Source organism: Canis lupus, chromosome 5 (assembly GCF_048164855.1).
Source record: "Canis lupus baileyi chromosome 5, mCanLup2.hap1, whole genome shotgun sequence".
NCBI classification, from domain to species: Eukaryota; Metazoa; Chordata; class Mammalia; order Carnivora; family Canidae; genus Canis; species Canis lupus.
Window position 1 is genome coordinate 19317523 of NC_132842.1, and position 27093 is coordinate 19344615.

The 27093-nt window shown below is 40.3% G+C and overlaps 1 protein-coding gene across 7 annotated transcripts in view; it reads right to left on the reverse strand.

The window, feature by feature from the left end:
• The window catches only part of CACNB2 (calcium voltage-gated channel auxiliary subunit beta 2), a 374475-nt gene that overhangs the window by 249368 nt on the left and 98014 nt on the right, over positions 1-27093 (reverse strand). Inside the window, exon 1 of one of the 7 annotated variants that reach the window (XM_072825632.1) lies at positions 648-1223. The exons of the other annotated variants lie outside the window; for them this stretch is intronic. Coding sequence (XP_072681733.1) covers positions 648-695 — 48 coding nt within the window. The 5' untranslated portion in view covers positions 696-1223. Of the gene's footprint in view, positions 1-647; positions 1224-27093 lie in introns of those variants that run through there. 7 annotated transcript variants of the gene reach the window in all.

Genomic DNA, 27093 nt, shown 5'->3' on the forward strand with positions numbered 1-27093 from the left:
GAGTGTGTGTGCAAGCCTGCCTTGTAGGATTTAATACTCAGACAGCCATTTTGCAAAACACAGCAGGTCTGTGAAATAAGGGCTATTTCAGTGAAACAGTCACAGAACGATAAAGCTGCTGCAAACGCCGGCGTTGCTGCAACAGCTGTGTCATCCGTCAAGTGATTATCATCTACTGTTTCCCTGCAGCCGTTCCGAATGGGATTTAATAGTAGCCTCTGTGGCTATCTTTAATTTCACCAACTCCATAGCATTTCTCTCTAAAAGAGATTCTCCTCCTGCCGTCATTCAAAGACGAGAACAGGACTCCTTTAGGTAAAAGAGGCTATCAACTGGTCTGCATGGACACAGAGCTCGGAGACAATGGACTGGCCACACGGTCCCCCGCGCAAGTTATTGCCCATCTTAGCAAAGTAACACGGCACCGGAGATCTATTAAAAAAAAAAAAATCTCGGGGTGGGGGCGGGGGGGGCATCTCAGAATCTCCTAGACCTCAGGTGCCTCGGAAACTCGTAGTACAAATGATTGATTCTCTGGCCGATCCTGAGCACAGGGATTCAAGGCATCGGAAAGAGGCAACATGCACCAGACAGACACGAATCGGATCTGCAGCCCCGGCTGCAATTGCACAGCAACAGCAACTTACATAGGACACCCGGACTCGCCGCCGATGCACCAGCCCACAGCACTGCATGAAGAGCGGTGCCGAACGCAGTCAGCGTGTGGCTTCACCGAGCTGCGCTGTGCCTTCTGGGCTCATCAGAGCCACTGTCCATTGCTTCCCACCTTGTCCTCCCAGGTAAGAGGCACGGGGCCGATGGGCACTCAGCTTCTGCCTCCCAGGTAGCTCCTAAAAACACCCGCCGGTCCGGCAAGCATGCCAAAACTTTGTTTTCCCTTTCTCGGGGAATCTGGGATCTTCTGCAGGGAGTTGTCTACCCACCAGACATCTACCCAGAGGAGAATTTATTTTCCTGAAATAACTCTTACGGGCACACGCGTGCGACCGTCCGGATCAGGAGAGTTTCTGGGCCACATGGTCACAGTAGCCATTCTCAGCTCGGGGCACTGGCCAGCGTCGGGGAGCCTCTGGCCCCTTGCAAGGCCGCAGCCCCCCGCGGGCTGCGAGGGGAGGCCTACCCCTGATGCCGCTCCTGCTCCTGCCCCCCGCGCCGCTGCCCCCGCGGCTGCGCTGCCATCACCGCCTCCTTCCCAGAGCTCGGAGTGGCAGCAGCGTCCCTGCTTCGCGGTCACCCCGCGAACGCTCCGGGCATATCTGATCTGCAGCTCCTCCCTCCTCCCTGTCTCCTGAAAAATCACAGAGTCCAGACTCTAATTCACTCCGGATGCCTAGGACTACAGAGCCACCCTCCACACTGTCAGACGCTTTGTCCTGCAGTACGTGTTCCCCACCAACCGGAGGAAGTGGCCTCAGGACCCCATCACTCAGCCACTGCAGCCAAACAGGTTCCTTTTTCTCTTTTCGCTCACGGCCAAGGACTCACTTCCTACATGAAGGCACACTCACTACACACAACCCCGGTAAGCAGATCCGATCAGAGTCAGACGTAAGGAGTCAGATAATATAATTAATTAGATGATATCTCACCTATGATTTAGATATGAGGAGCTGAATAAGGCTGCCTGCAAAGCACCAGATCTTACAAATGAATGGTCCTCGCAAGCTATAATTTACGTCCTTCTCTAAAGACACGGTTTGCAGGGGCTGAGCTGATCCTATCGTTCTTCCTAAAAGGCCTTTGTGCGTGTCACACCTGAAGAGATGAATTATTAACAGGCATCTGGGGGATAAAACTACTGATTTGTATGGTATCAACCGTTCTAATTAGCAATGATTCATATGGCCCGTTAGTGTGCCACGGCTATGGATGCACACGTGCCCCCATGCCCAGGTCCCTTCAGATACTGGTGCCACTTGAGGAGGCAGGTTAACTATTTCAAGTCATGGATGAAGATCACTCACCATCATGTTATGTTCATTAGGGCCCTAGACAGTGCCAGCCTACGAGGAGGCCAACACTTCTCCAATATTTCCTTAAAACCTATGATTTATAGTAACAAATCTTTATTATTATGAATAGTCCAGGAGCCTGTTAGAGATTAAAACAAAACAAAACAAAACCCCTGCCTCATTTCAATGTTCTCATTTCACTAATAAAGTAACTAAGGCCCCACATGGTCAAGTGTTTTGTCTATGAGTAACGTAAGCAAAAGTATTACTATGCCTGGTAATTTATCTAGTCTGTGAAAATTCTACAGCTTTCTCATAGACTAATTAATCCTCCATGTATTGGAAGGTTCAAAAGGGAAATAATGAATAAATTATAGATAGACAATTAGGTTACCTTTGGGATTATATCAGAAGCCTAGAATAAAATAAAATGTCTGAACTACATTGCAAATGTGCTTGTAAAGGAGGCATTGGGAAAAGCAAACAAACAAAATCTCAATACCTCCTGGACCATCCAGGATACATTCCCAGTAGGTAAGAAATCAATTTGATTTCTTTAAGAAACTTTAGTGAGAAACATAGTTAGTGATAGAGAATATAATTCAAATTTAGACCTTTTCTTGAAGACCCTTCATCCGTCTCATCTAGAACACATTTACTAGAATAACTGAATAAAAATAAAGAATTAACATTAACTCTAAGTTAGAATAAGAGGAAAATGTTGGAGATATGATTTCTTCCATGATTCTGATTTTGATTCTCTGATTCTGATTCTCAAAAATCAGACTGATTATTAACAATCAGTTGTTAACTGATTATTAACAGAATCAGTTAATAACTTTTTATTAACGCTGATATTATTAAACACAAAATGAGAGAGATCCACAGTTCATTAGAGATTCCACCCACCTTGTCATTCAAGAATCTATGAAAGGATGCCAAGCACCAATTTGATTCAGCAAGCATTTATCAAGCACCTTCTATTTGCTCACCACTGTGTTGGGTGCTCGAAATAGGAAATGAATAAAATATAGTCCCTACCTGTCTCTAGGGACCTAAAACAAAACAAAGGAAAGAGAACACAGAATTTGAGTGTTCTGGGAATACCACTGATACAGCTCCTACCTATCCCTGGAAGGACTACTAACTTGGGAATATGGGTTGCTCTTTGCAGAATGAGTATGTAGAATTGCACCCAGTGTAAAAATGAGGTTCGAAAGCATTCCAGGCAATGTGACAATAGAGGCAAAAGCACAGAAAATTATATGCCAAATATATAAATATATATACAAAATAAATTTGGTTTATATTGAATGTGAAGAAAATGTAAACAGATTAAATATTTGTGATATACTCAGAGAACAGGGATATACCCAAAGTCCCTCAAACTAACCTGGGTTCTCCCCTAAATCCAGGCCTCACTCATTTCTGTATCCCTGACATTTAGTGCAGTGATGGACACATAGCAAGTGTGACAAAGACTCTCTTTGTGAGTTCCCTTTGCCTCATTAAGAGTGATGGAAATGGACATGTGGCTGCTGGGCGAGGAGATATCCTGGCCTCCCTTGCTACCTGGAAAGGTCACGTGACCAGATTCTGTTCCACAGGAAAGGAGGAAACGACAGGTGCCAATGTCTTAGTCCCGCCCTTAGAGGGAATGGAGCATACCTTTCCTGTTCTCTTTTCCCTTTCTTGCTGTCCTGACTGTAGACATGGTGCTGACAGCTAGAACCATTGAAAAGCCATTTAAGTTGAGGAGGAAGCTGAATGTTTGGGAGAACAGAGCAACAAGACAGAAAGCTTCTCAGTCCCTCTGTTGCTTACATTCACACTATAATATGAAAGAGACACTCCTATGTTATTGAGGTCACTTTTAATTCGATCTCAGTTATAAAAGCTGAGGGTGGATTTTTGTTTTGTTTTGTTTTGTTTTGTTTTGTTTGTTTGTTTGAGAGAGAAAGAGAGGGTGTGTGCAGGAGCAGGGGCGGGGGCAGAGGGCGAGAGAGAGTCTTAAACAGGCTTCACGCCCAGCACAGGGCTCTATCCCATGACCATGAGTTCATGACCTGCACGGAAATCAAGAGTCAGAGGCTTAGCCAACTGAGCCACCCAGGCAGGCCACCAACTGTGTATTTTAAAAGTACCCCAAAATGTTTCTGGAATGAATGATGAATTCACAGAATCTAGGACTGGGGAGGAGGATGGGAGTAGGGGAGGGTCGGGAGAGCAGGATAAGACTAGACTGTGAAGTGCTTTGAACACCACAGCAAAGATTTTAGACTTTATGAATTAGTGAAGTCTTTGTATGTGAAGGTATCTGTTGTTTTATTTAAAAATTAGAGGGGAAAAATCTCCAGACTGTTTTGTTTTAAAAACTAGTCAATAGTTCAAGATAAATAAGAAATCTGAAGCTTTTGAACTTGTGTGGTTATCTACAATAAATGTCTATCTACTAAAAAATCAAATCAGATCAAGTTAATAAAACTAGCTGTTTGGATCACGCAGCTAAATCACAAATCTAATGAATTACAAGATTAGCTATTTTATTATCATGCTAGATGTATTCAAGTAAAATATTAAAAGGTGACGATGAGAGGCAGAATGACAAAAGCAACGAGTTAAAAATAATTGCGGATAAATGATGTCGAGGCCAGGTGTTTTTTTTAACAGCCCAAGAGACTTATATCTGGGAAGTCTTTATAAAATTTGAGAATTCATGTTTATTTACTATTCCCTTTCTACATTACTATTACTTAGGAGGAATAAAGTACGCAGTGGATGTAAAACGCAGATTAAATGCTTGTTTTGAGAAGACTCTTTGATAAAACCAGATCTAGAGAAGTAGGGGAGCTGAAGGCTCCTTGTCAAGGCTGACTCTGGCTTGAGTGTTTATGACTTTTTTTGTGGCTATGGTTTCCCTCCCCTTGCAGACACTCCAGCCCATATATCCAACTGAAGTCTTCTTTCACAGTATGTTGTAAAGGCAATTGTTCAGAGCCTTGTGTTCTTAAATGCACCAAAAAGCTCTTCACTGATTTCAGTAAAAACAAAACAAAGCAAAAGGACCAAATGCCTATATTCGTAAACAAGATCATCCATCAACAATATCAATTGAGTGCTACCTCCTATGTATGCATACCTGCTACACACTAGGGATAAAAGAATAAGTTCAATAACCAAGGTCCTTGACTGCAGAGAGACTAACACCCACGGGATAAGACAAGGCAAATCAATCACATAAACATATCATTGCAAACTGCCTAGTTCTTCAAAGGAAAGTATAGACTATTGTGACCATATATAGCAGTAGACAACTTCTAGAATTAGGGGTGTCAGAAAAGGCTCCCCTGAGGCAGTGCCATTGAGGTGAGGTATGAAGTGTGGGGAGGAGTTAACCAAATGTAAGGAAGAGGAGGTGGGGAGAGGGACTATGGTAGCCATATTCCGGATGGAGGAACATTATTTACAAAGGTCTCTGTGGTAGAAAAGAGGATGCTGAGTGGAAGCAGTTGAAGGATAAAGGAAGAGGAAGAGTGGTACAAGAATAGGATAGGAAGGTAGATAACTTCCAGATCACAAGGACCATGCTGGGGACTTTCATCTTTACACTGACAGCAGTGGGATTCCATTCATACAGTTAAGAGGCGTGATCAAATTTGTATCATCTAAAACACATGTTGGTAGTGGAGCTGAAGCAGAGTGGGAGATGGCCAGAGAGGAGGCAGTGAGACCAGCTCAGAAGCTGCTGTGATGGCTTCTTATGCTAAGAAGGTAGAGGGAAGAGACACGGATAAATCCATGAGGTATTTAGGAAATAAAAGTGGATAAGCACAAGTACAGAAAACAGAAAAAGAAATCCAATGTAAAAGATACATGTTCCCAAATTCTCTCAACTCTAGATATTTCGATCCACTAGTGAAGCTCGGTCTCCAGTAGCACATCCCATGATAAATCTTTATTTTCACATTAATTCCACTTTACTTCTATGCTTGGTCAATATCCTCATTTCTCTTAGAATCCTGATCAGGATCTCTTGTTGGCTCTCTGTCTCTTCCATTCAGCTCTACTTATCTAGTCACCCAAAAGCACCACTATATTCTATTCCAGCTTCCAACATCTTCTCTCTTTCTCTGTTTTTTTTTTTTTCCCCCTCATCAGGTTGTCCAGATTCTCTTTTTATCCACTGGTTGTTTTGTTTGTTTTTCAGACCAACAACCAGGCATTTCTTCTCAGTGATGTGAGTGGCATCACTTGTTTATCTTCCACTTACATACAGAGAGCAGCAGAAGTAAACAAAACAGTTTCATGCAATGTGATTGGGGGGAAGAAGTCATACTTGCAAATGAATAATAACCAGGAAATGTGTACTAGACTTCACTAAGTCTAGGACATATCTGGTGTTCTAGAGTTAGAATACAAGTTACATTCAGGGGCCCCTGAGTGGCTCAGTGGTTGAGTGTCTGCCTTTGGCTCAGGTTGTGATCCTGGGGTCCTGGGATCGAGTCCCACATCAGGCTCCCCACACAGAGCCTGCTTCTTTCTCTGCCTATGCCTCTGCCTCTCTCTCCGTGTCTCTCACCGAATAAATAATCTTAAAAAAATGAATAGAGGTTACATTCAAAATCACGAGAAAACCGTGCAACTCCAGTAAATCCCCACGGCCTAGTTGAAAAAAATGCAATCCCACAACAAAAAGTGATTGAAAATCAAGTGCCAATCTTTTAATTATGTATAGCTCAAAGAACACAACAAAGAATCCTCCAACTCACAGCAACACTTCCCCCAAATTTCCTTTTCTCCCTAATTCTCTCTTTTAAAAAAAACAGATTTTATTTATTTATTTAGAGAAAGAACATGAGCAGAGGGAGGGGCAGGAGGAGAGGGAGCGAGAAAGAACCTCAAGCAGACCCTACACTGAGCATGGAGCCCGATGTGGGGCTCGATCTCATGACCCTGAGATCATGACCTGAGCAACAATCAAGAGTTGGATGCTCAACAGACTGAGCCACCCAAGCACCCCTCTTCCTAATTCTCTCTAACCTGAAAGCCACTTGTAAGGCCATCCTCACCTTTCAACACAAACAAAAACATTAAGAAACTCCTCTCCCAGGCATTCAGTCTCTTTTATTTTATTTTTTTTGTTATTTTTATTTATTTATGATAGTTACAGAGAGAGAGAGAGGCAGAGACACAGACAGAGGGAGAAGCAGGCTCCATGCACCAGGAGCCCGATGTGGGATTCGATCCTGGGTCTCCAGGATCGCGCCCTGGGCCAAAGGCAGGCGCCAAACCGCTGCGCCACCCAGGGATCAGTCTCCTGATTTTCTCTCCATCAATATACACCTTCAGCCTTATATTTGGTACATTTGCTTAATTTCTGTTGTTTTTTGGGACACCTGGATGGCTCAGTGGTTGAGCGTCTGCCTTCAGCTCAGGGCATAATCCTGGCGTCCCGAATCAAATCCTGTATCAGGCTCCCTGTGGGGGAGCTTGCTTCTCCCTCTCCCTATGTCTCTGCCTCTCTCTGTGTCTCTTATGAATAAATAAATAAAATCTTAAAAAAATAAAAATAAAAATAATTTCTGTTGTTTTTTAATTTTCTTTAGTTTTCCCCACTTTGCCCATTACTCAGATTCTGAACAAAGAGAGCTAGCAAACAGAAACCCTACCCCTTCTGTTCTACACCCCCAGCACTCTCTCTCTCTCCCCAGACATTAGGTTTTGTATCACAAGGAGGAAGCACAGAAGAAGAGCTGATGGAAGAAGAAGAAATAAATAGGCATTTATCACGGGAGGCAAAGAAAGCGAAGAAGGAGGGGTAAAAGCCAAGAGCATTTATGTGTTTAAAAATTTTCCATGAGACACTAATTTTTCCAAAGAATAGATTTGATCAGTTCATTTCATTCATTATAGCTACAAGGAAACACAACACGTATATAAGAAAGAAAACACTGACACTTTGGTGATAAAGGACAAAGTGCGCTATTCATAGTGTAACATTTCATGAGAACATTCATAGTGTAACATATCATCATTTCATGATGATAATAGGATAAGATAATTCACAGCAGCTATTTTGATTTCCTGTTTGTTTGGAAAGACCAAGAAAAAGAAATACACATTTTTTTTCCTAAAAATAATTCTGTGATGTACATATAAACCACTTTAAAAAAAAAATTAGAATCCTTACTTGTCATGAAGATTGCACCAGCATCCAGCCCAACTACTGTGTGACTAACCCTACGAAGCAATTCATTACAAAACTGACCATTGGCATATTTTTCAAAGTTCATGGGCTCAAGTGCAAAAGGTAAAGAAGAACAGGAGAGGCACTGACTCCTACTAAGTGCCAGTCCCTGTTTTAAACCCTCACACAGATTACCCTCTGATTCTCCTGTGAACCCTATGTGGGAAGTACTGTTTTATAGTCACTTTACAAACAAACAAAGAAATGGAGGCACAATGGAGTTAAATAAATTGCCCAAGAAAATGACAGAACCAGGGTTCCTTTTTTTTTTTTTTTAGAACCAGGGTTTCTATCAAGGGAGTCTGACCCCTGAGCCCTTTAGTCTTCCTCTGCTCTCTATCAAAGGCCAAAATTATTTTTATAAGCTGACCCAGTGGTAGAACACAATGATTCAATTAATTAAATCAATCACACAACACTTTTTGAGTGCAATGGTCCCCTTCTACTGGTTTTCCAAATCATCCTTATTTTTCCGTAAGACAGCTGCACCCTTGAACCTATTCCTTTCTCATTCTTGCAATGTCTGGAATTTTACTAATTGGAAAATTCATCTTCCATAACAAGTAGCTCCTTATAAAGATTAAACTTCTCTTAGCTATTAAACTTGTAAGTCATTCACCTGGGTTAATTTATTTAAAACTATTTTACCTATCTATCACAAATCTTGCTTCAAAAATAATTTAATTTACTAAAACACATTTTCAAATAACATTTAGGTAGCATGAAATAAAAGGAAAAAAAGAATCATAAAATGAGCACATGGGACACCTGGGTGGCTCAGCGGTTGAGCATCTGCCTTCGGCTCAGGGCATGATCCTGGAGTCCCGGGATCAAGTCCCACATCGGGCACCTTGCATGAAGCCTGCTTCTTCTGTCTCTGCCTCTCACTCTCTGCCTCTCTCTGGGTCTCTCATGAATATGTAAATAAAATTTAAATGAGAACAGAAAACGGGAAGCAGAAACGCACCCCATTATAATCAATGTACTTCCTACAAATGAGGCATACATTTGGCTCTAAGCTTTCTAGCAGCCAACTCAAGAAGGGAAACTTGGTCAGTTATATAATTTACTGTCCATAAGCTTAAAAATAACCCAATGCTCAGAAGAACAACTCTGCCTGGCACTAATGCCGGACACGGAATTCTCCTGGAGGTCCCCATAAAAAGGAACATTGTGTAAGGTGATAAACAGCACTCTTGACAGCATCCTTATGGTAAATGGCCACAGTGGGTTTTAAAGAGCTGCACCCTCAGCCTGACCTTCACTGGCAAGTGCGAGTCTCCAGCCATAGCACGTTCAGTAACACAGTGCAGGCGACGAGACAACACACCAGACTCCCCAATGACATGGCCTGACACAGAGTAATAGGGACAGTGGCAGTGACAAAGACCTAATGCTTACTGGCACAAACACTGAGTAAACACTATTCCTTATGAAATCCTCCTACCAGGGGCACCCGAGTGGCTCAGTGGTTGAGCATCTGCCTTTGGCTCAGGTCGTGATACTGGGGGTCCTGGGATCAAGTCCCGCATCAGGTTCCCCGGAGGGAACCTGCTTCTCCCTCTGCCTATGTTTCTGCTTCTCTCTGTGTCTCTCATGAATAAATAAAATCTTAAAAAAATTAAAAATAAAGATAAATAAATCCTCATACCAGCTCTGATTATCCCTGGGTGACCAATGAGGCAACAGACTTCAGATTTTGCCAACTGGGTGCAGGGTGCACACACAATGTGTAAGCAGCCATAACAGGATTTGAACCTAGATCTGCTGAACTCCAAAGCTCCTGCTCCCAACCACTAAAACTGCAGAGCTTTACATAGTGATGGACTCTGTGTCCTTCAGATAATTCCACTGGAACATTGTTTCTCATTGATGGGCTTCTGATAAATATTTACATGATTGTGACCTTTAGACTGATTTTTTTTTTTTTTTTTTTTTGGTGTGGCCACTTCAACCCAGATCCAGTCATCAAGCTGGAAGTACAATGAGAGGAGAGAATAGGACAGCCCCCTCCCCTCATCTTGTAGCACAGAAGATGGCTTTTCTTGCCAATACCTCACTAGCATGGAGACATAGCAGAGAACAGGAAGAGGAGGTAGAGAGCTCACATGAACAGCCAAGGGCAGACCCGGGAGGCACTGAGGCTGAAGGCTGAATGGTATTGGGTTTCCAGCCAGCAGAGGTAGGCGGGTGTTCACAGAGGAAGCCAAAGATAAAGGGTGTCCAGCTCAAAAGCAATTTGGGTTGTTTCTGTTTTTGTTTTGTTCTACCCTATACTACAGTGTGATTGTCCGGGGGTCATGATGAATATCTGCAGATCTTAAACCTTAAATCTGAAATTTGTCCAGAAGTAAAAAAAAAAAAAAAAAAACTTTCTTACTTCATCGTGGCTTGCTGAAGAGCCTTCATATTTTAGAATGGACAACTTCCAAAAAAAAAAAAAAAAAAAAAGGAGATCACCATAGGGGAGGCCCACTAGCCTGATGCACCGTAGAGGCCCTTTTAGGTGACAAGCTTGGCCAGTGGAAACCTGAAAAGGTGAAAGGGCCCACAGGGGCCACCACCCAGGTGATTGCAAACAGGCAACGTCACCAGGCTCATCAATTGAGCAGCAAGCCACCTTGAAACAACCACTGAACAGGGATGACCTGGTGGAGTTCCTAAGATTACCAAAAAGGGAAAATTCTAGGCATTTGCAGACTCCCACCCCTGCCCTGTAACTGTGGCCCCTCACCACCTCCTCCCAGCAGAGTCTCTCCTTTGCTGTTCTGCCCACTGATCCCCTGTGGTGTGTCAGATACACTTTCATTTCTTTTGTTCTACCTGGGGTGAATTCTTCCACTGGTCACTGCCCCCCTCCCGCCCCCTGCGGGCTTCCCCTCCCCAATGGGAACACCCACATTTGGTATACTCCCTCCTCCAATGAGGACACCGAACAGGAACTCATTAGAAAAGACTCTCAAAATAGTCAAACACTAACTTCCTTGGGGCACGCACTGAATTGTTCATTTTCATCTTGCTTTGGGGAGGATTAGGAGCAGAAGTGGCCAAAGGGACAGCAAAGGGTCTATGCATTTCAGGAGAAATGGACTTACATCAAAAATGACTCAATCTCTGTATTAGAAGAGATGCTCAAAATCACTTTGCAAACTCTCTAAAAATAGACTAGATTAGGTATTGATATCACCTTGTGTTCATTTTAGATTTTACAGTTTTAATGAGCTTTTTTAATTTTATCCTATCCTCAAAGGAAAGCACACAGTGTTCTTTTCTATCCTAATTTGAAGCTGAGTGTTTCCAGATTAACTTAATTACTTCAGAAGATGAAAGGAGTGCTCTGGTAGGCCCTGTTCAATTCAAGACGATTAGTGGGTACCTCCTATGGATGGGGCACTGTAATGGATGTCAGCCAAGAGGAGATGAAAGTGGCCAACAGGAGAGCAAAGATTCTGTGTATATTCTTGAAAGAAGACTTTAGAAATTTCCACCAAACCTAAAATTTCCCATTTAGAAAGTAAGAAAATATCACTTGAGCCAAATGTGTAAATTCTTTTAAGTATCTGTTGAGACTTTCATGGAAATATCCTCCTAGATCATCAAACTTTCTGTTACCCACTAAGCTCAAGTCTGGAAACAAACTGATGTTTACTACTGCTGAGTCCTTTTCAAATTATGCTGTTACTACATACATAATAGGGTTTCAATGTTGGCAGTTTTGGTATTTAATAAATACCCTTAAATCTCCCTTGACATTGAAAACACCAGGCCAAAGTCTAAGCATCAAGAATAATATACAAAACAAATACAGTGAGATAAGAATCCCAAAAAAATAAATGCAAAAAAGATGAAGAAGAAAAGGTAAAGAATAGTGTTTACATTTAAAAATAGAGAATGGGCAGAAATGACTTGGTAATGAGAATTTTTTAAAAAAAATTGATATGTCAGTAAAAAAAAAAATATATATATATATATATGCTGAGTTACAAGTTAATATCTCAACCCAATCTTCTCTGAACTTTGGAATCATATGCTAGATTGCCTAATGACATCTCTACATCCATGGCCTATAAGCATCTCAAAATTAATATCCCCTCAAAAGTACTTTTTTGCTTTCTCCTCCAAACCTGCCTCTCCTTACGTGTTCCTCTTTTCAGTAACTGGCTTGACCATTCACACAAATCTCAGCCCTTGTCTGCCCCTCTTCTCAAATTGGACTCTCTCCTGGATCTTTTTTCTTTCTTTTTTTTCAACACAACATCTATCAATTTTGTCACCTCTGCCTTTAAAACATACCCAAAATTGAAACACTTCTCAAGATTTTCTCCCACTAGTGCCTTAGAGCAAGATCTTTTCTCTTAAAAGGACTGTTGCAGTAGTCTCAAAAACAATTTCTCTGTACCCACACTAACTCCTTGCATTTTCCACACAGCAGACAGTGCCACTTTGAACATGTAAATCAAATTGTCCTTTACAGAATACTCCAATGACCTCCCTTTACAATTAGAATAGACCTAAAGACCCTAAACGATCAAGCCCCTGGCTACTCGCTATGCTCCAACACAGGTGGCTTCTTCCCCTTCTTCCCCTGAGCTGAATGTGTTCCCTCTCTCTTCATGTGCCTGGATTTTTCTTCCCCCAGATGGTCACTGGTTTCCCCCCACCCTTTATTCTGCCTAGAGTTCATCTTTCTAAGAGGCTGACCAATTTATATGTAACAGAAACTTATTTCTTTTCTTTTTTTTTTTAAGTTTTATTTATTTATGATAGTCACACAGAGAGAGAGAGAGAGAGGCAGAGACACAGGCAGAGGGAGAAGCAGGCTCCATGCACCGGGAGCCCGACGTGGGACTCGATCCCGGGTCTCCAGGATCGCGCCCTGGGCCAAAGGCAGGCGCCAAACCGCTGGGCCACCCAGGGATCCCCAGAAACTTATTTCTAACTTGATGGGATGAGCACTGGGAATTATACTATATGTTGGCAAATTGAATTTAAATAAAAAAAAAAGTACCAAAAAATTTTTTTAAGAATCTAAAAAAAAAAATGGAAAGAGAAAGAAACTTACCTCTATATTCACTCCTACCTCCCCCACCACCACTTCACTCAATGCAGAAAAATTGCATGTTGATACTTTTAATATTTGTTTCCATTTCCATTGTTAATTAATATTTTATAATAAATATGTATTCTTATATTTATACATTTTAATGTTAATTTATATATATTTTACTCAGAATTAGACAAATATTTAAGAAATATCTTGGTGGATATGGCTTTTCCTTTTTTTTTTTTTTTTCAGGACCCTGAGATAGGGCAGTCCCGGTGGCGCAGCGGTTTAGCGCCGCCCGCAGCCCGGGGCGTGATCCTGGAGACCCTGGATCGAGTCCCATGTCAGGCTTTCTGCCTGGAGCCTGCTTCTCCCTCTGCCTGTGTCTCTGCCTTTCTCTCTCTCTCGGTGTCTCTATAAATAAATAAATAAAGTCTTTAAAAAAAAAAAAAAAAGAAAGAGATGATCTTTAGAACCATGAGTTTTAGCGAAATTCCCTAGAGATATACGGACAGAAACAAGGTTTGGAAATGGATTCCTCGGGCTTGCACCATGTAGAGGTGGGAAGTAGAGGAGTGACTCTGCGAGGAAACTAAGAGTGTGGCATTCCACATGACAGAGGAAGGGATTCAACTGGTCCAATGCCAGGGCAAGGCCAAGCCAGACGCAGACAGAGAAGGGATCATCAGATGTGATGAGATGGAGGCCACTGATGATTGTGACTAGAGTGAATTCAATGGAGGGACTGGGTCGAAAGTCTGAATGAAATAAATTTCAGGGTAGCCCGGGTGGCTCAGCAGTTTAGCCGTCTTCAGCCCAGGGTGTGATCCTGGAGTCCAGGGATCGAGTCCCACATCAGGCTCCCTGCATGGAACCTGTTCTCTCTCTCTCTCTCTCTCTCTCTCTCTCTCTCTCTCTCTCATTCTCTCTCATGAATAAATAAATAAAATCTTTAAAAAAAAAAGAAATAAATTTCATCAAGAGAGGGAGGCAAACAACTTGATACAGTGAATAGAGAAAACTTTTTCAAGGAGATTTTTCTGTAGCAAAGAGTAGAAAAGTGAAAACACAGCTGAAATAGGATATGGGAATAAGGCAAGTTTCTCCCTGAATGGAAGGTGTTAAAGGTAAGGACTGGGGGGAAAGATGTTTCAAGAGCAACCCTGGATAATTGTAGGAGCCAAATCCTTGGTTTCCCCAGAGAGATGGGACCCCATGCACAAGCAGAGCTGAGGTGGACTCTCAGTTGGTCCACCTGCTGTAACAGAGAGGAGGGTAGAGGATTTGAGGACCAGTGGATAGATTTAATGGAGGTAGTAGAACAAGGGTCTTTGTGGACAGTTGCTATTCTCTCAGAAGAAATAAGAAGAAAGGTCACTGACTTAGAGTAAGAAGGGGAGAAATGCTGCAGAGTGAGGGCAAGGAAGAAGGAGTGAAAGAATTATCTCAGAAGTGGTTGAGTGGCTTGATCAAGCAAATAGGACTAATAGGCAGTACTGAGGACAGATTGACAGTTGTGGTCATAAACTCAAAGAAAAACAGTTGTGGTTCTTCCTTGCCATGTCTACGTGCTCAAATTCAACAGCAGAGTCAGTGAGAGTTGGGGTTTGCATGGCTTGGGATTTCCCAAGAGTACCGGACAGAGGGAGAAGGAAGCAGAGATGAGAATGTATACACGGATCATGGAACCTTAAAGAGGAAAATGAGGATACAGGGAAGGCGGTACCATGGACTATGAAAAGATGTTGGCTACTGGGGCACCGAGATGGCTCAGTTGAGCATCCTACTCTTAATTTCAGCTCATGTCATGATCTCAGGGTCCTGAAATCAAGCCTCAAGTAGGTCTCCATGCTCAGCAGATTCTCTCTCTCCTTCTGCCCCTTCCCTAGCTCACACTCTCTCTCTTTAATAAATAAGATCTTTAAAAAAAAGATGTGGGCTACAAAGATACAAAATTATAGAATAACAAGAAGAGCTTTCGGAGAGTAGTATCAGACAATGTCAAATGAGATCACAGACATTGTTTCCTAAGGTGTCTTCAAAAGAAGTTCACCTCCTTATAATATTGCACTAGCAGTGGAGGAAAATGAAGCCAAGAAATAGACAAGATAATCTCAATTTTTCTTTCCATTTGGTTTAATTTGTTGAAAATGCTACAAGAATGATAGATGCAACAGAAAAAACATCTTCTCAAAGGGAAGACCAAAAGAGTGGAACTTGGGGAGAGTCATCTGGTATAGGGATAAACAACATCTAAAAAATAGTATGCCCATTTTTTAAATTACAGACCACAGAAGTATTTTAATATTCTCACTTGTGAACCAGATAGATTCCAAGGGAAATAATTGAACTATGAATTTTCCCTTTTTGAAAGATCCAACTTGTTATACTTGATATAAACATTTTTCCTCCTTCACAAGGAACAGTTCATTTGGGTCCTAACTCAACTTAATTGGCTCTGGCGAAGTGAGGCTGTCCTACTGAATTTCTAAGCTTAGGTTTATATATTTGAATTTCATTTTTCTCGTTTGGTAGATTTATTTTGGAAAGTACCAACAGATGTGCCTAAAATCTTAGTGTGATTTTTTTTTTTTAAGGTGTGATGGAAAGAATGTAAGAATTTGAGATATTTGGCATTCCTGACAATCTTCCTCTATCCAACGCTTCATGTCCCAAATTGGGCAACTGTATGGAAAATTAAGACATTTACATTTCTGTCCCTTGATTCTATTTAGCTTATTATGAGGGGGAGAAGCAAAGATGTGCTGGAATGTTCCTTTACTGGGAGTTGGTGTTAGTTGGAAAAAAGAATGTGGGGGTCTGAGGGATCTGGGGGATGATCAAGGAAAAAGATAAGACTCTGAGGTGGCAATGACACAGAAGTTTTATTGAGTGACTGACAGATTTGTATTGGGGTTGGGGGTGGTTCCTCAGGGTAGGAGTCTGTCCGGAGGCTATGGCACTCAGGAGGTGCTACTTAGAAGGGGAGGAGGACAAGGTAGCCAGGGGAATGCAAGAGGGGCTTAAGTGATGTCACTCCACAGCATGGTTGGGAGCCTCTGGGTCAGAGATCTCCAAAGGTCTAGAGCAGGCTGGGGCTTTTTGGGTAGTACTCGTAGGTAAAATTTGGGGGTTGAGCAAAGCAGGCAGGCTCTAAAAGACTAAAAATCTGCTTTGGGGCTGTGTTTAAAACAATTGGATATGTCAGAATTTGCATTTGGCCCCAGCTGGCTCTTGAGCTCACAGGTTTCAGCCCTCTGGAGAAATAAATAACCCATAGGCCACTACACAGAGGCCACCTTTGGCTCATTTATGTAACAGAGAGGCAGGCATAATATTGTTAAAAAAAAATAAAAAATTAAAGAAAGAGATTAATTTGGTCTTTTGGTTCCCCCTTTAAAAATTCTGATGTTCCCTAAGGTTATAGTAATTATAACGATAGCTTAACATTTATGGAGCGCTTCTTCTGTGCTAAGCTCTTTATATTTTTTCTTTTAACTTTCACATCGGTTTTTTTAAGCTAATATTTTTGTACCCATTTACATGGGAAAACTGAGCATAGAGAGGTTACCTCCCTGGCTTAAAAACTCACAGAGCTTCAGTTCTGGGGGGTCAGAAAGAGGACGGAGGAGGTGGTGTTTGACCACTAGAGCATCCAGCCTTTCCACTAAAGCTTTTGTCCTCCAGGGACTCAGGGAGACACTGTGGTTTCTGACCTAGAGCTGCTCTCTGGACTCTCGGAATGGAATAGCCAACAGAGGGTGCCTTCTGAACATTTCCTCCTAGCGCCAGAGTCTATGTTCGCTCCTTACATCTCCTCTCCAGCACCGACCCCATGATGCCCAGGGACTGCTTCCCAGCTCCTGATTAACATGAGAACTACGTATAGTTGAAAGCAAGGTCAGAATAAAAATAAATGAAAGTTCCTGCTGTATAAAGGAAAGCAGGAACACCTCCAACCCCATACCTTCACCTCCCCAGGATTTTCTCTTTCTCTTAAAATGAAAATTCTCTGCTCTGCTTTAGAAGGCACCCTGCTGGAGAAGATAATGCCTAGCAGCAGTTGACCCTCTCACTTCTTGGTGGACCACAGGTAATCACACGGCTAACCCATAAGATGAAACATATTCTGCATTGTTTTGACAAAAATAAAAATGAGCACAGGTGACAGCATTGCAGTTCCTCCCCACTTCACCTCAACACCCACCGCAGGCACTCTGGGGGCAATTTTACATACCATGTGCTTATTATGTTTGGGTCCCATGGCCACTGTCATGAATTAACACAAATGCAGTGGCTTCAAACAACCCAGATTTATTATCTTACAGTTCTGGAGGTCAGAGGTTCCAAAATGAGTGTCACAGGGAGAAAAAGGTGGCGGCAGGGCTGTGTTCCTTTGGGGGACTTGAGGGGAGAGCCTGTTTCCTTGCCCTTTTCAGCTTCTAGAAGTTGCCACGTTCCTTGGCTCCTGGTCCCTTTTCCATCTTCAAAGCCAGCAGTCACATCCCTCTGACCTCTGCTTCTGTGGTCACCATCTCCTCCTCCGATGCTGATTCTCTTGTCTCCTTCTCTTGTAAGGACCCTGGCGATTACACTGGGCCTACTGGGATAATCCAGGATAATCTTCCCAGCTCAAGATCCTTAATGAAATCACATCTGCAAAGTCTCTTTCACCATGTCAGGTTATATATTCATGGGTTCCAGGGTTTAGGACACAATTCTTTTGGGGGGATCATTTGTCAGCCCCCATGCCTGTGCATGCTGCGTAAGGAGCACACACCCTCCTCCAAGGATGCTTCACCATGGAACCCCAACAAGCCTCTATCCTCCTCCATAGTCAACAAAAGAATCCAGAAGACTGTTTAGAAATTTGAAATTCACAACTGAAATTCAAACTCCCAGGCACAATTTCCAAGGTGCACTTAACAGATGTCTCTGCTGTGGGCAAGAATCGGTGTTATGTTTCACCTGATATGCATTAGCAATTTAAAAAAAAATGAGAGATCAGCTTGCACATTAGAAAACGTCGTATTCTACAGGGACCTCCATCATCATAGGTATATGGGGGTTGGGAAATGGTTGAATCATCCTACTTTTTGTTTTTAAATGGTTTTAGTTCAAAGGTTAAATTTTGATGTCAGAAATTCATTGCTGAGCTCAGTGATCTTATTCTATATGGATCTCCGCAAAGAAACCAGACATCTGTGGTTCCAAACAGACTCTTTTGTAATGGGGTTTTGATGAGGTAATAGTCTTGCAGCCAAGGTCATTGCAGCAGACAGCAAGGACACTGTACTAGGGAGAGGCCAGTTGGCTCCTGCTAAGTGAGTGCTTTTCAAAAGTCCATGACAAGAGCCAGCACCTTCTCCCTTGTATTCACAACATCATGTAACTCTCCCCAGAAATGGAGTGTCAGTGAGTAGTAGCTCAGTTTCACAACTGAGGAAACAGGGTTCCCAGGGTGATAGCCAGGGACACATGCTGGTGAATGCTAGAGCAGGGATTCCAGTTCAAAGCCTTAGCCCCCAAAACCCCTGTGCTTCCAACTTTGCCAGCCTGTCTCTTTCAACTTTCTTCCTGTTCCCAACATGGTCCAGCATGATCCCAGGAATGACCCTACCCTTAAACAATAATTTTCCCACCCAGCTATGCAGGAATCTTCTGAATCACCATTTGTCTCTTAACTTCAATAAATGTCTTATTAGGAACTTTCTGCTCATTTTTTGTCATATTTAATACAACAGTTGAGTCAAGATTACTGTTGAAATTGAGAGATTTTGTCTTAGGGGGGTCCTGGGAGTTCTGAAATAGTTTCCTTTCTACTGGAATGTTGATGCATTTGTTCCAATTTAATTGAAAGCATAACAATACTGCCAGTTGGAAAGTGATTAGTTTTTATCTCAATGTGTGAATTTGAGGGGGGGTTTGCATAGTTTCTTTAAAAATTTAGCTATTTTTACTTAATTGCATTAATGAAACAGATACTTTTAAACTTAATTTCCTTATTGCTGCAGCCTTAGCAACTTGTAGAACTATGCGGTACTTTGCTTCAAATATTTTCTGGCTTGCCTTTCATTTTATTTGTTTTCTTGTTATGCATTTTAATATTTTAAAATAACAGTACATTGTTCTTTGTAAGCTTTTTTCTATCACATTAAAACCAAGACTTTTTTTTTACTTACTCCTTGTCCTGATAAAGCAACAATCCTTTATTCTGTGATCTGTTTTATATTAAACTCTTTACTCAAGGACATGTTCTATTTAACTCCTTAACTGGTTTTGACAGTAAGGTGTGCTTCTAATTTTTTAAAGTAGCTAACTACTTATCCCAATACAATTTTTAATATTATTCGTTACATATTCTTACTTTATTATTTTGCTGTGGTTTTTAAATATATATTGCATAAATTGAAGGGCAGCTGGGAGTTTTCTTGAATGCTCTGTTGGCATATTATTTTTTGAATGCATCTCTTTTTTTGTTGATTGTTTCTTGAATATACTATGATAACAAAAAAAATTAATCTGCTTGCTCACCACTTTCCTCTTTCAAAATATTACAAATATTGAAGCTCATTATAGTGATAATCACTATTCATATAAACATTTCAGGGACGCCTGGGTGGCTCAGCTGTTGAGTGTCTGCCTTTGGCTCAGGGCCTGATCCCAAATCCTGGGATCAAGTCCCACGTTGGGCTCCTTGCATGGAGCCTGCTTCTCCTCCCTCTGCCTGTGTCTCTGCCTCTCTCTCTCTCTGTCTCTCATGAATAAACAAATAAAATCTTAAAAAAACGTTTTTTAAAAAAATAAACAGTTTAAAAATCATTTCTTTGACTTTTCAGTAAAACATTAAAGTTTAAATTCAGTAAAAGTTGCTACAGATAGAAACAAGACATCACTTAAATTGCTCAGGTTAACTGCAAAATCTAGTTTGCTACAGAAATGTACCAGGTAGCATCTGGGACACATTACCCTTTGTGTTTTAGCTAGAGAAAAGGATCTCCAATGCCAAATACTTGGAACATTCCTCTAATTCATGTGCTGTTATGTTGCAAAACCTGTACTGCCTGTCTAACTTCACAGAGCTCCATGGCTCAAGACCAGAGAGGCTTATATACCATGGCAAGGAAAATTTTGCCTACTAATTAAGTGATTAAACAAATTAGAAAGCATAAATGAGTCATTTCCTACTCCATCCCATTTACATTCTCATTCTGCTTAAACATTTTAATGTTTAAAGATTACTTTTTTTACTTTATGAATACTATTGTGATTTTGGTGGGGAGAAACCTATCATAGATAAAAATCTAAATCTATGATTCTACTTGGATGAAATATGGTGTCTTTAGTAGTGTCATCTAGGTTCTTATAATATTTCTCAATTTATCTAAGACTACATGTAAGTATTGCAATACACTTAAAAGTATTTTACTTTTATAATTAAATAAAAAGAATCAGGTAGCAATTGTCCATAATTCCATTACCCACTTAACCATCTGATAACACCTTGGCATATCTACTTCCAATCTTTTTTTAAAAAGTAGAATTAACTCTATTGTTTTAGTAAAAGTGATATCGATGTTAAATAACAATTTTAAAGTACAGACAAGTATAAAGATGATGGATTTTTATTTATTTTTTAAGATTTATTTATTTTAGGGGCACCTGGGTGGCTCAGTGGTTAAGCGTCTGCCTTCGGCACAGGGTGTGATCCCGGGGTCCTGGGATTGAGTCCCATATCAGGCTCCTTTCAGAGAGCCTGCTTCTCCTTCTGCCTCTCTCTCTGTGTCTCTCATGAATAAATACATAAAATCTTATATATATATATATATATATATATATATATTTTAGAGAGAGAGAGAGAGCATGTGAGTGGGGAAAGGGGCAGAGGGACTGAGAGAAAGAATTCTCAAGTAGACTCCGCTCTGAGTGTGGAGCCCAACATGGAGCTTGATCTCACAACCCTGAGATCATGACCTGAGTTGAAAGAAGAGCTGACTGATCAACCAACTGAGCCACCCAGGTGCTCCAAAGATGAGATTTTTAAAACCACTCTAAACAACAGCACCCATAAATGACTATAACAATCATTTTAGAAACTTTTCTTACAACTATATTGATAAAAATGCTTGAATAAAAATAGAATAAACCTTTCAAAACTATTTTAATATAAAATTTTAAATTAAATTTTACTTGTTTCTGTATATTGAGAAAAAAAGAAGTATCAACAAACAAGCTGTTGAACCTCAAATAACGACTGTTTTACACAACAGACAGTATTTTCTAAATGATGCCTCTAGAGTTAAGAAGGGGAATAAGAGAGGGGAACCTGGTGGCTCAGTCAGCTAAGCGAATGACTCTTGGTTTTGGCTCAGGTCATGATCTCAGGATAGTGAGATGGAGCTTCAACTTGGGTTCATGCTTGACGTGGAGTCTGCTTAACATTCTGTCTCCCCCTCCCTTGGCGCCCCCCTCTCTCAAAATTTAAAAAAAAAATCTAAAAAAAAAAAAATTCTATTTTTAAAAAACGAGGGGGCACCTGGGTGGCTCAGTGGTTGAGCATTGCCTTTGGCTCAGGGCGTGATCCCAGGTCCTGGGATTGAGTCCCACATTGGGCTCCTGCAGGGAGCCTGCTTCTCCTTCTGCCTATGTCTCTGCCTCTCTCTGTGTCTCTCATGAATAAATTAATTTAAAAAAGAGAGAGATGGGGAATAGGAGAAAAGTCAGACATTTGAGTTATTACTATTGCTTTTGGTTCTTTTTGGTAACTATAGGTCTCGCTTCCAAAGTGCAGAGACAATCTCCTTGCCATACCACTTGTGTCTATCAGCATTCCCATACTCCCACTCAGTTTCCCATTCTTCATTTTCCATTCTTCATTTCTTGTTTTTTTATATTATTATTTTTATATCCTAATGTTCAGAAACATGCTTTCTATTATGTAATATACTTCTATTCAGTATCAGTTCTATATTAAAATGGATTCAGTTATAGATCTTTCCTATAGTACCTTTTTCCTTGAGCTCTTTCTCTCTTTTGATCTGAGCATTAAAGGGCTGGATTTTGTTGGAAAGGAGGGTTCTCAAAACAGGCTCATGGATTAAATATTCTTTAAGGTTTCTCATGTTTGCCATTATATTCAATGGATATTTCAGATGAGAACAATATCCTTAGATCACACACTCTGTCCCTGAGAACTTTGTAGAAAATATTTCATTGTTCTCCAGAATTAAGAGGTATATGGAGAAAGTGGAAGAAATTTGATTTTTCCCTTATCTGAATAATTCTTTTAAAAAAAAATCCTTCTGGTTTGATAGCTATTTTGTATAGTATTTTTATGGAATGTGGTGAGTTCTAGCAATCTCCTTATTTTTTCTTCATTTCAAAGAATACCTCTTTTATCTTACTGAGTTTCTCCTCCTTCCCTGCTAAATATTAATTATCCTTATGTTGGCTCATCTTTGTCTGCTTTCTATATCTATTAGTTTTTTTTCTAATTGCTTTTAATATTAGCCTTTTTTATTTGTAGTAATTATGATTAGCCCAAGCCTTTCCTCTGGGTCAGTAATTCAGCTATCTATGGTTTATAACCTTTTTCTTGCTGTTTCTGATTGATACAGTAGTTTGGAAATGATTCTGTTTTGATCCTCTATTTCCTTATAACTGCTCTCTCCTTCTTTAAATTCTCCTGTGGTTTTTTTGTCCATGTTTTCCATGAGTGTTATTTTATTAAATCCATGTTCTTATCAATCATACCATGTATAAAGCAATTATGAGAAATTTCTTTCTGCACCTTGGTGTTTCTTTGGGTGTGTGTTTTTTGTTTTTTGTTTTGTTTTGGTTTTGTTTTTTGCATTGATCCTCCTTCTTAAGTGGATTATGATGTAGCATTTTATTTGGTCTTTTGTTTTTGGTCTTGGTTTATGCTTCGGCAGCTCTGCCCTGTCATTTTATTTGTTATAGGGTGAGTAGATTTTTTTCCATGATTTTCCAGATCAATTTGTTTCCATCTCTGAGTTACAGTTCAAGGGGTACATTTCTCATATTCTATCTATTTGTATGAAATGTGAGCATGTGAGTGTGTATATCTGTGTATGGTGGGATCGAGGTGTGAGAACAAAGGATTCCACTAAGTAGCAGGAAGTCTCTGTTACAATACCTGGGCTCTATTCTCTCTTCTGAGATTTTGTTAATTGTCAAATGATGCAGTGAACCTTTTCCTTTAGAAAATCTCTTCCATTAGTTTCAATGAAGTTTTCATTTCGGCACAAAGTGTTGGTCCTGCTGTTTAAACTTTATGTTTCATCATTTTTACTAGTTTCCATGACTCCTTACTTTTAGAAGAAAAGTATAAAGGTATGTGTAGGAATTCTCAAGATTGCTAACTCATTAGAATTGAACTGTGGGACATGCCTCTACCCCACAATCTTCTGTTTCCTTAGATGCCAGCTTTTGGAAATGATTCCTTTAGATAATGTCCCTTTCTTTATTTGGATGCTGTAGATAAAAAATTGTTTGCCTTTTAAATGACCATTTGCTTGTTTCTCTAGGCATTAGGCAAGTGATCTTTGGTGATGCAGTTTTATTTTTTTTTTTTTAATTTTTTTTATTTATTTATGATAGTCACACAGAGAGAAAGAGAGAGAGGCAGAGACACAGGCAGAGGGAGAAGCAGGCTCCATGCACCGGGAGCCCGATATGGGATTCGATCCCAGGTCTCCAGGATCGCGCCCTGGGCCAAAGGCAGGCGCCAAACCCCTGCGCCACCCAGGGATCCCTGGTGATGCAGTTTTAATTCACCATCTTAGTTCCCATTAAAGTCTATTCATTTTCCTTACATAAACAGCAGAAAAGGCACCTTTGTTTATTCTAGGGCAAGCCATGTATCACAGTCAACACTTTTGTGTCCAATGAGTTCGATTCAGTCAATCTTACCTGTAATATATATGTTCCCTTTCTCCCTCAAAGCCTTATATTCATCTATCCTGGAGAGGTGGACTTCATGCTTATCTTCTAGCTTAAATACATTATACATATTTCTCTTTAGGTTTATCCTTGGAAATTTCTAGTACATGTTGATTTTTTACCTTTATTTTTCCCTTGCCTCATTTTTATGCCTATTGTTAAGTTACTTTGTTTTAAGATTTTATTTATTTATTCTTGAGAGACACAGAGAGAGGCAGAGACATAGACATAGGCAGAGGGAGAAGCAGGCTCCCCACAAGGAGCCTGATGTGGGACTCGATCCCAGGACCCCAGGATCACAAACCGAGCCAAAGGCAGATGCTCAACCACTGAGCCACCCAGGCTCCCCTGTTAAGTAATTTTTAATTTGTTTTCCAGATACCTTTTTTACAGGCCACCTGTATATTTAATGGAACAAAGTAGAGAACACATTAAAAAAGTATACATTTTCTGTTATTACACTAAAAGTAGTCTCTTCTATGCAATTTTAAAACTCCATTACAGGGACTCCTGGGTGGCTCAGTGGTTGAGCATCTGCCTTCTGCTCAGGGCATGATCCTGGGGTCCTGGGATGGAGTCCCACATTGGGCTCCCCACAGGGAGCCTGCTTCTCCCTCTGCCTATGCTTCGACTCTCTGTGTCTCTCATGAATAAATAAATAAAATCTTAAAAAAATAAAACTCCATTACAGCAGTATCTTATGTATTATTTCTTATATCTACCTTTGTTGAAACTTGTTTTATTCTAAATGCCTTTTACTTGATGTGTGTGTGTGGTTTTTTTTATTTAGTTTTCTATGACTGGATCATTCATTTCTTTTCAGTATTCATTTTTATTTATAATTTGTGTTTTGTTCTATTGTCATGAATTTTAAAGTTAATATAAATATAAGGATGATTAATCCATTTCCAGTAGAAATGTAAAAAAAATCACTACTTTTAACTCATTAAGATTATAGGTCAGAACAAAGTGGCTCAACACCTGTCATAAGGATGAACTTTCACACTTGCTAAAACACAATGTAATACCTGTATTAATCTCATTCCTTAGAAACTTCAGCGTTCTACTTTAATTTGCACCATGAATTCTGATATGTTCTGTTTTTGTTTAAAATGTTTTCTAAACCAGAATATTCCAAATGTATAATTCTATAGTGAATCTGTGAGAGGGGCAACAGATTTGTAGCTATAGGGGAACTATCCCAACATTTTATTCAACCTACACACTGGTTAGCATGGTTATGGGAGGGAGGGTGCCCCCTGTATCTGCTCTGTTGATGTTTGCTACAGACAAAATGTATCCAACTGTTGGTCAAAATAGTCCAACAGTAAAACGTTCCTCAAGCAAATTAGGACTTTTTCAAGAGTTTTGCAAATTTCTATTTGGTTAGGATTATATTAACATTTTGAGTTTAGCAAACTGTGGTAAGAGGACGTTCTTACACATTTATCTGCTTCATGAGTCTCTGGAGCATTCAGTATAAGCCTGGCATGAAACAAGGAGCTGGAGATTCACTTGGGAATTGATGCAGACAGAGTTCATCATCAATATGCTTACTGTAAAATCACAACTACAGCAAATGGCTCAAAGAAAAAAATTAGGTGCTGTAAGAGCTGACTACAGAGTTCCTATTTCATCTAGTCCAAGATTTCCCTGAGAAAATGAGGCAAAATCTGAAATCTGAAAGATGATAATGTTCAGTAGGTGAAAGGGAGAAAGGAATAGCAACCCAGGGAGAAGGTCCTGTAGGAGGAAGCATTGCCAGTGTGGAGACAGCAAAGGGGAATATAGTTCTCCTGAGGCTGGACAGCAAAAACCATGTCAGGCTATGCAAGGCCTGCAGGTAGTTTTAGGGGTTTTGTATTTGTCATAAAAATGATGGGAAGTCAATGAGGTGTTTTATCAAGAGGGATATGTGAGTTGACTTTCACTTAGAAAAGATCCCATTGGCTAGGCGACATGCAGCACGGGAAATGAGCTGGAGGGAGGACAATGTGGAGGTCAGCTGACCACTGCAGTGGTCCAGGTAGAAGATGTAGAGACTAAGTTTGGCAGAGGAGGGGGAGGAGATGAAAGGATTTGTTCAGGATACTTGCATGGTGAAACCAAAAGAATTGGTGATATTAGAAGTAATAACTCAATTCAGTAAAGTTGCAGGATACGAAATTAATTTATAGAAATCTGTTGTGTGTCTATACATTAATAATAGACATCGCAATAGCATTCATATTAGATTAATAATAGACATAGAAATAGCAGAAATGGAAGTTAAGCATATAATCCATTTACAATTGCATCACACAAATAAAGCACCTAGGAATAAACTTAACCAAGGAGGTGAAAGAACTGTACTCTGGAAACTATAAAACATTGATGAAAGAAATTAAAGACAACACATATAGAAATACATACCATGCTCATGAATTGGAAGAATGAATATTGTTGAAATGCCCATACTACCCAAAGCAATTTATAGATTCAATGCAATTCCTATCAAAATACCAAGAGTTTTTTTTTCACAGAACTAGAACAAATACTCCTAAAAATTATATAGGACTGCAAAAGACCCCAAATATCCAAAGCAGTCCTGAGGAAGAATAAAGTTGGAGGTAACCCAGATTTTAAGATATACTAAAAAACTATAATAATCAAAAGAGTATGATACTGGCACAAAAATAGATCAATTGGCATTGGCTTTATCAGCATTTTTCTAGATATATCTCCTCAGGCAAAGGAAACAACAGCAAAATAAACAATTAGAACTACACTGAAATAAAGGGATTTTGCACACCGGAAAAAAATCAACAAAACAAAAAGACAATATACTAATGGGAAGATACTTGCAAATGATATATCTGAGAACAGGG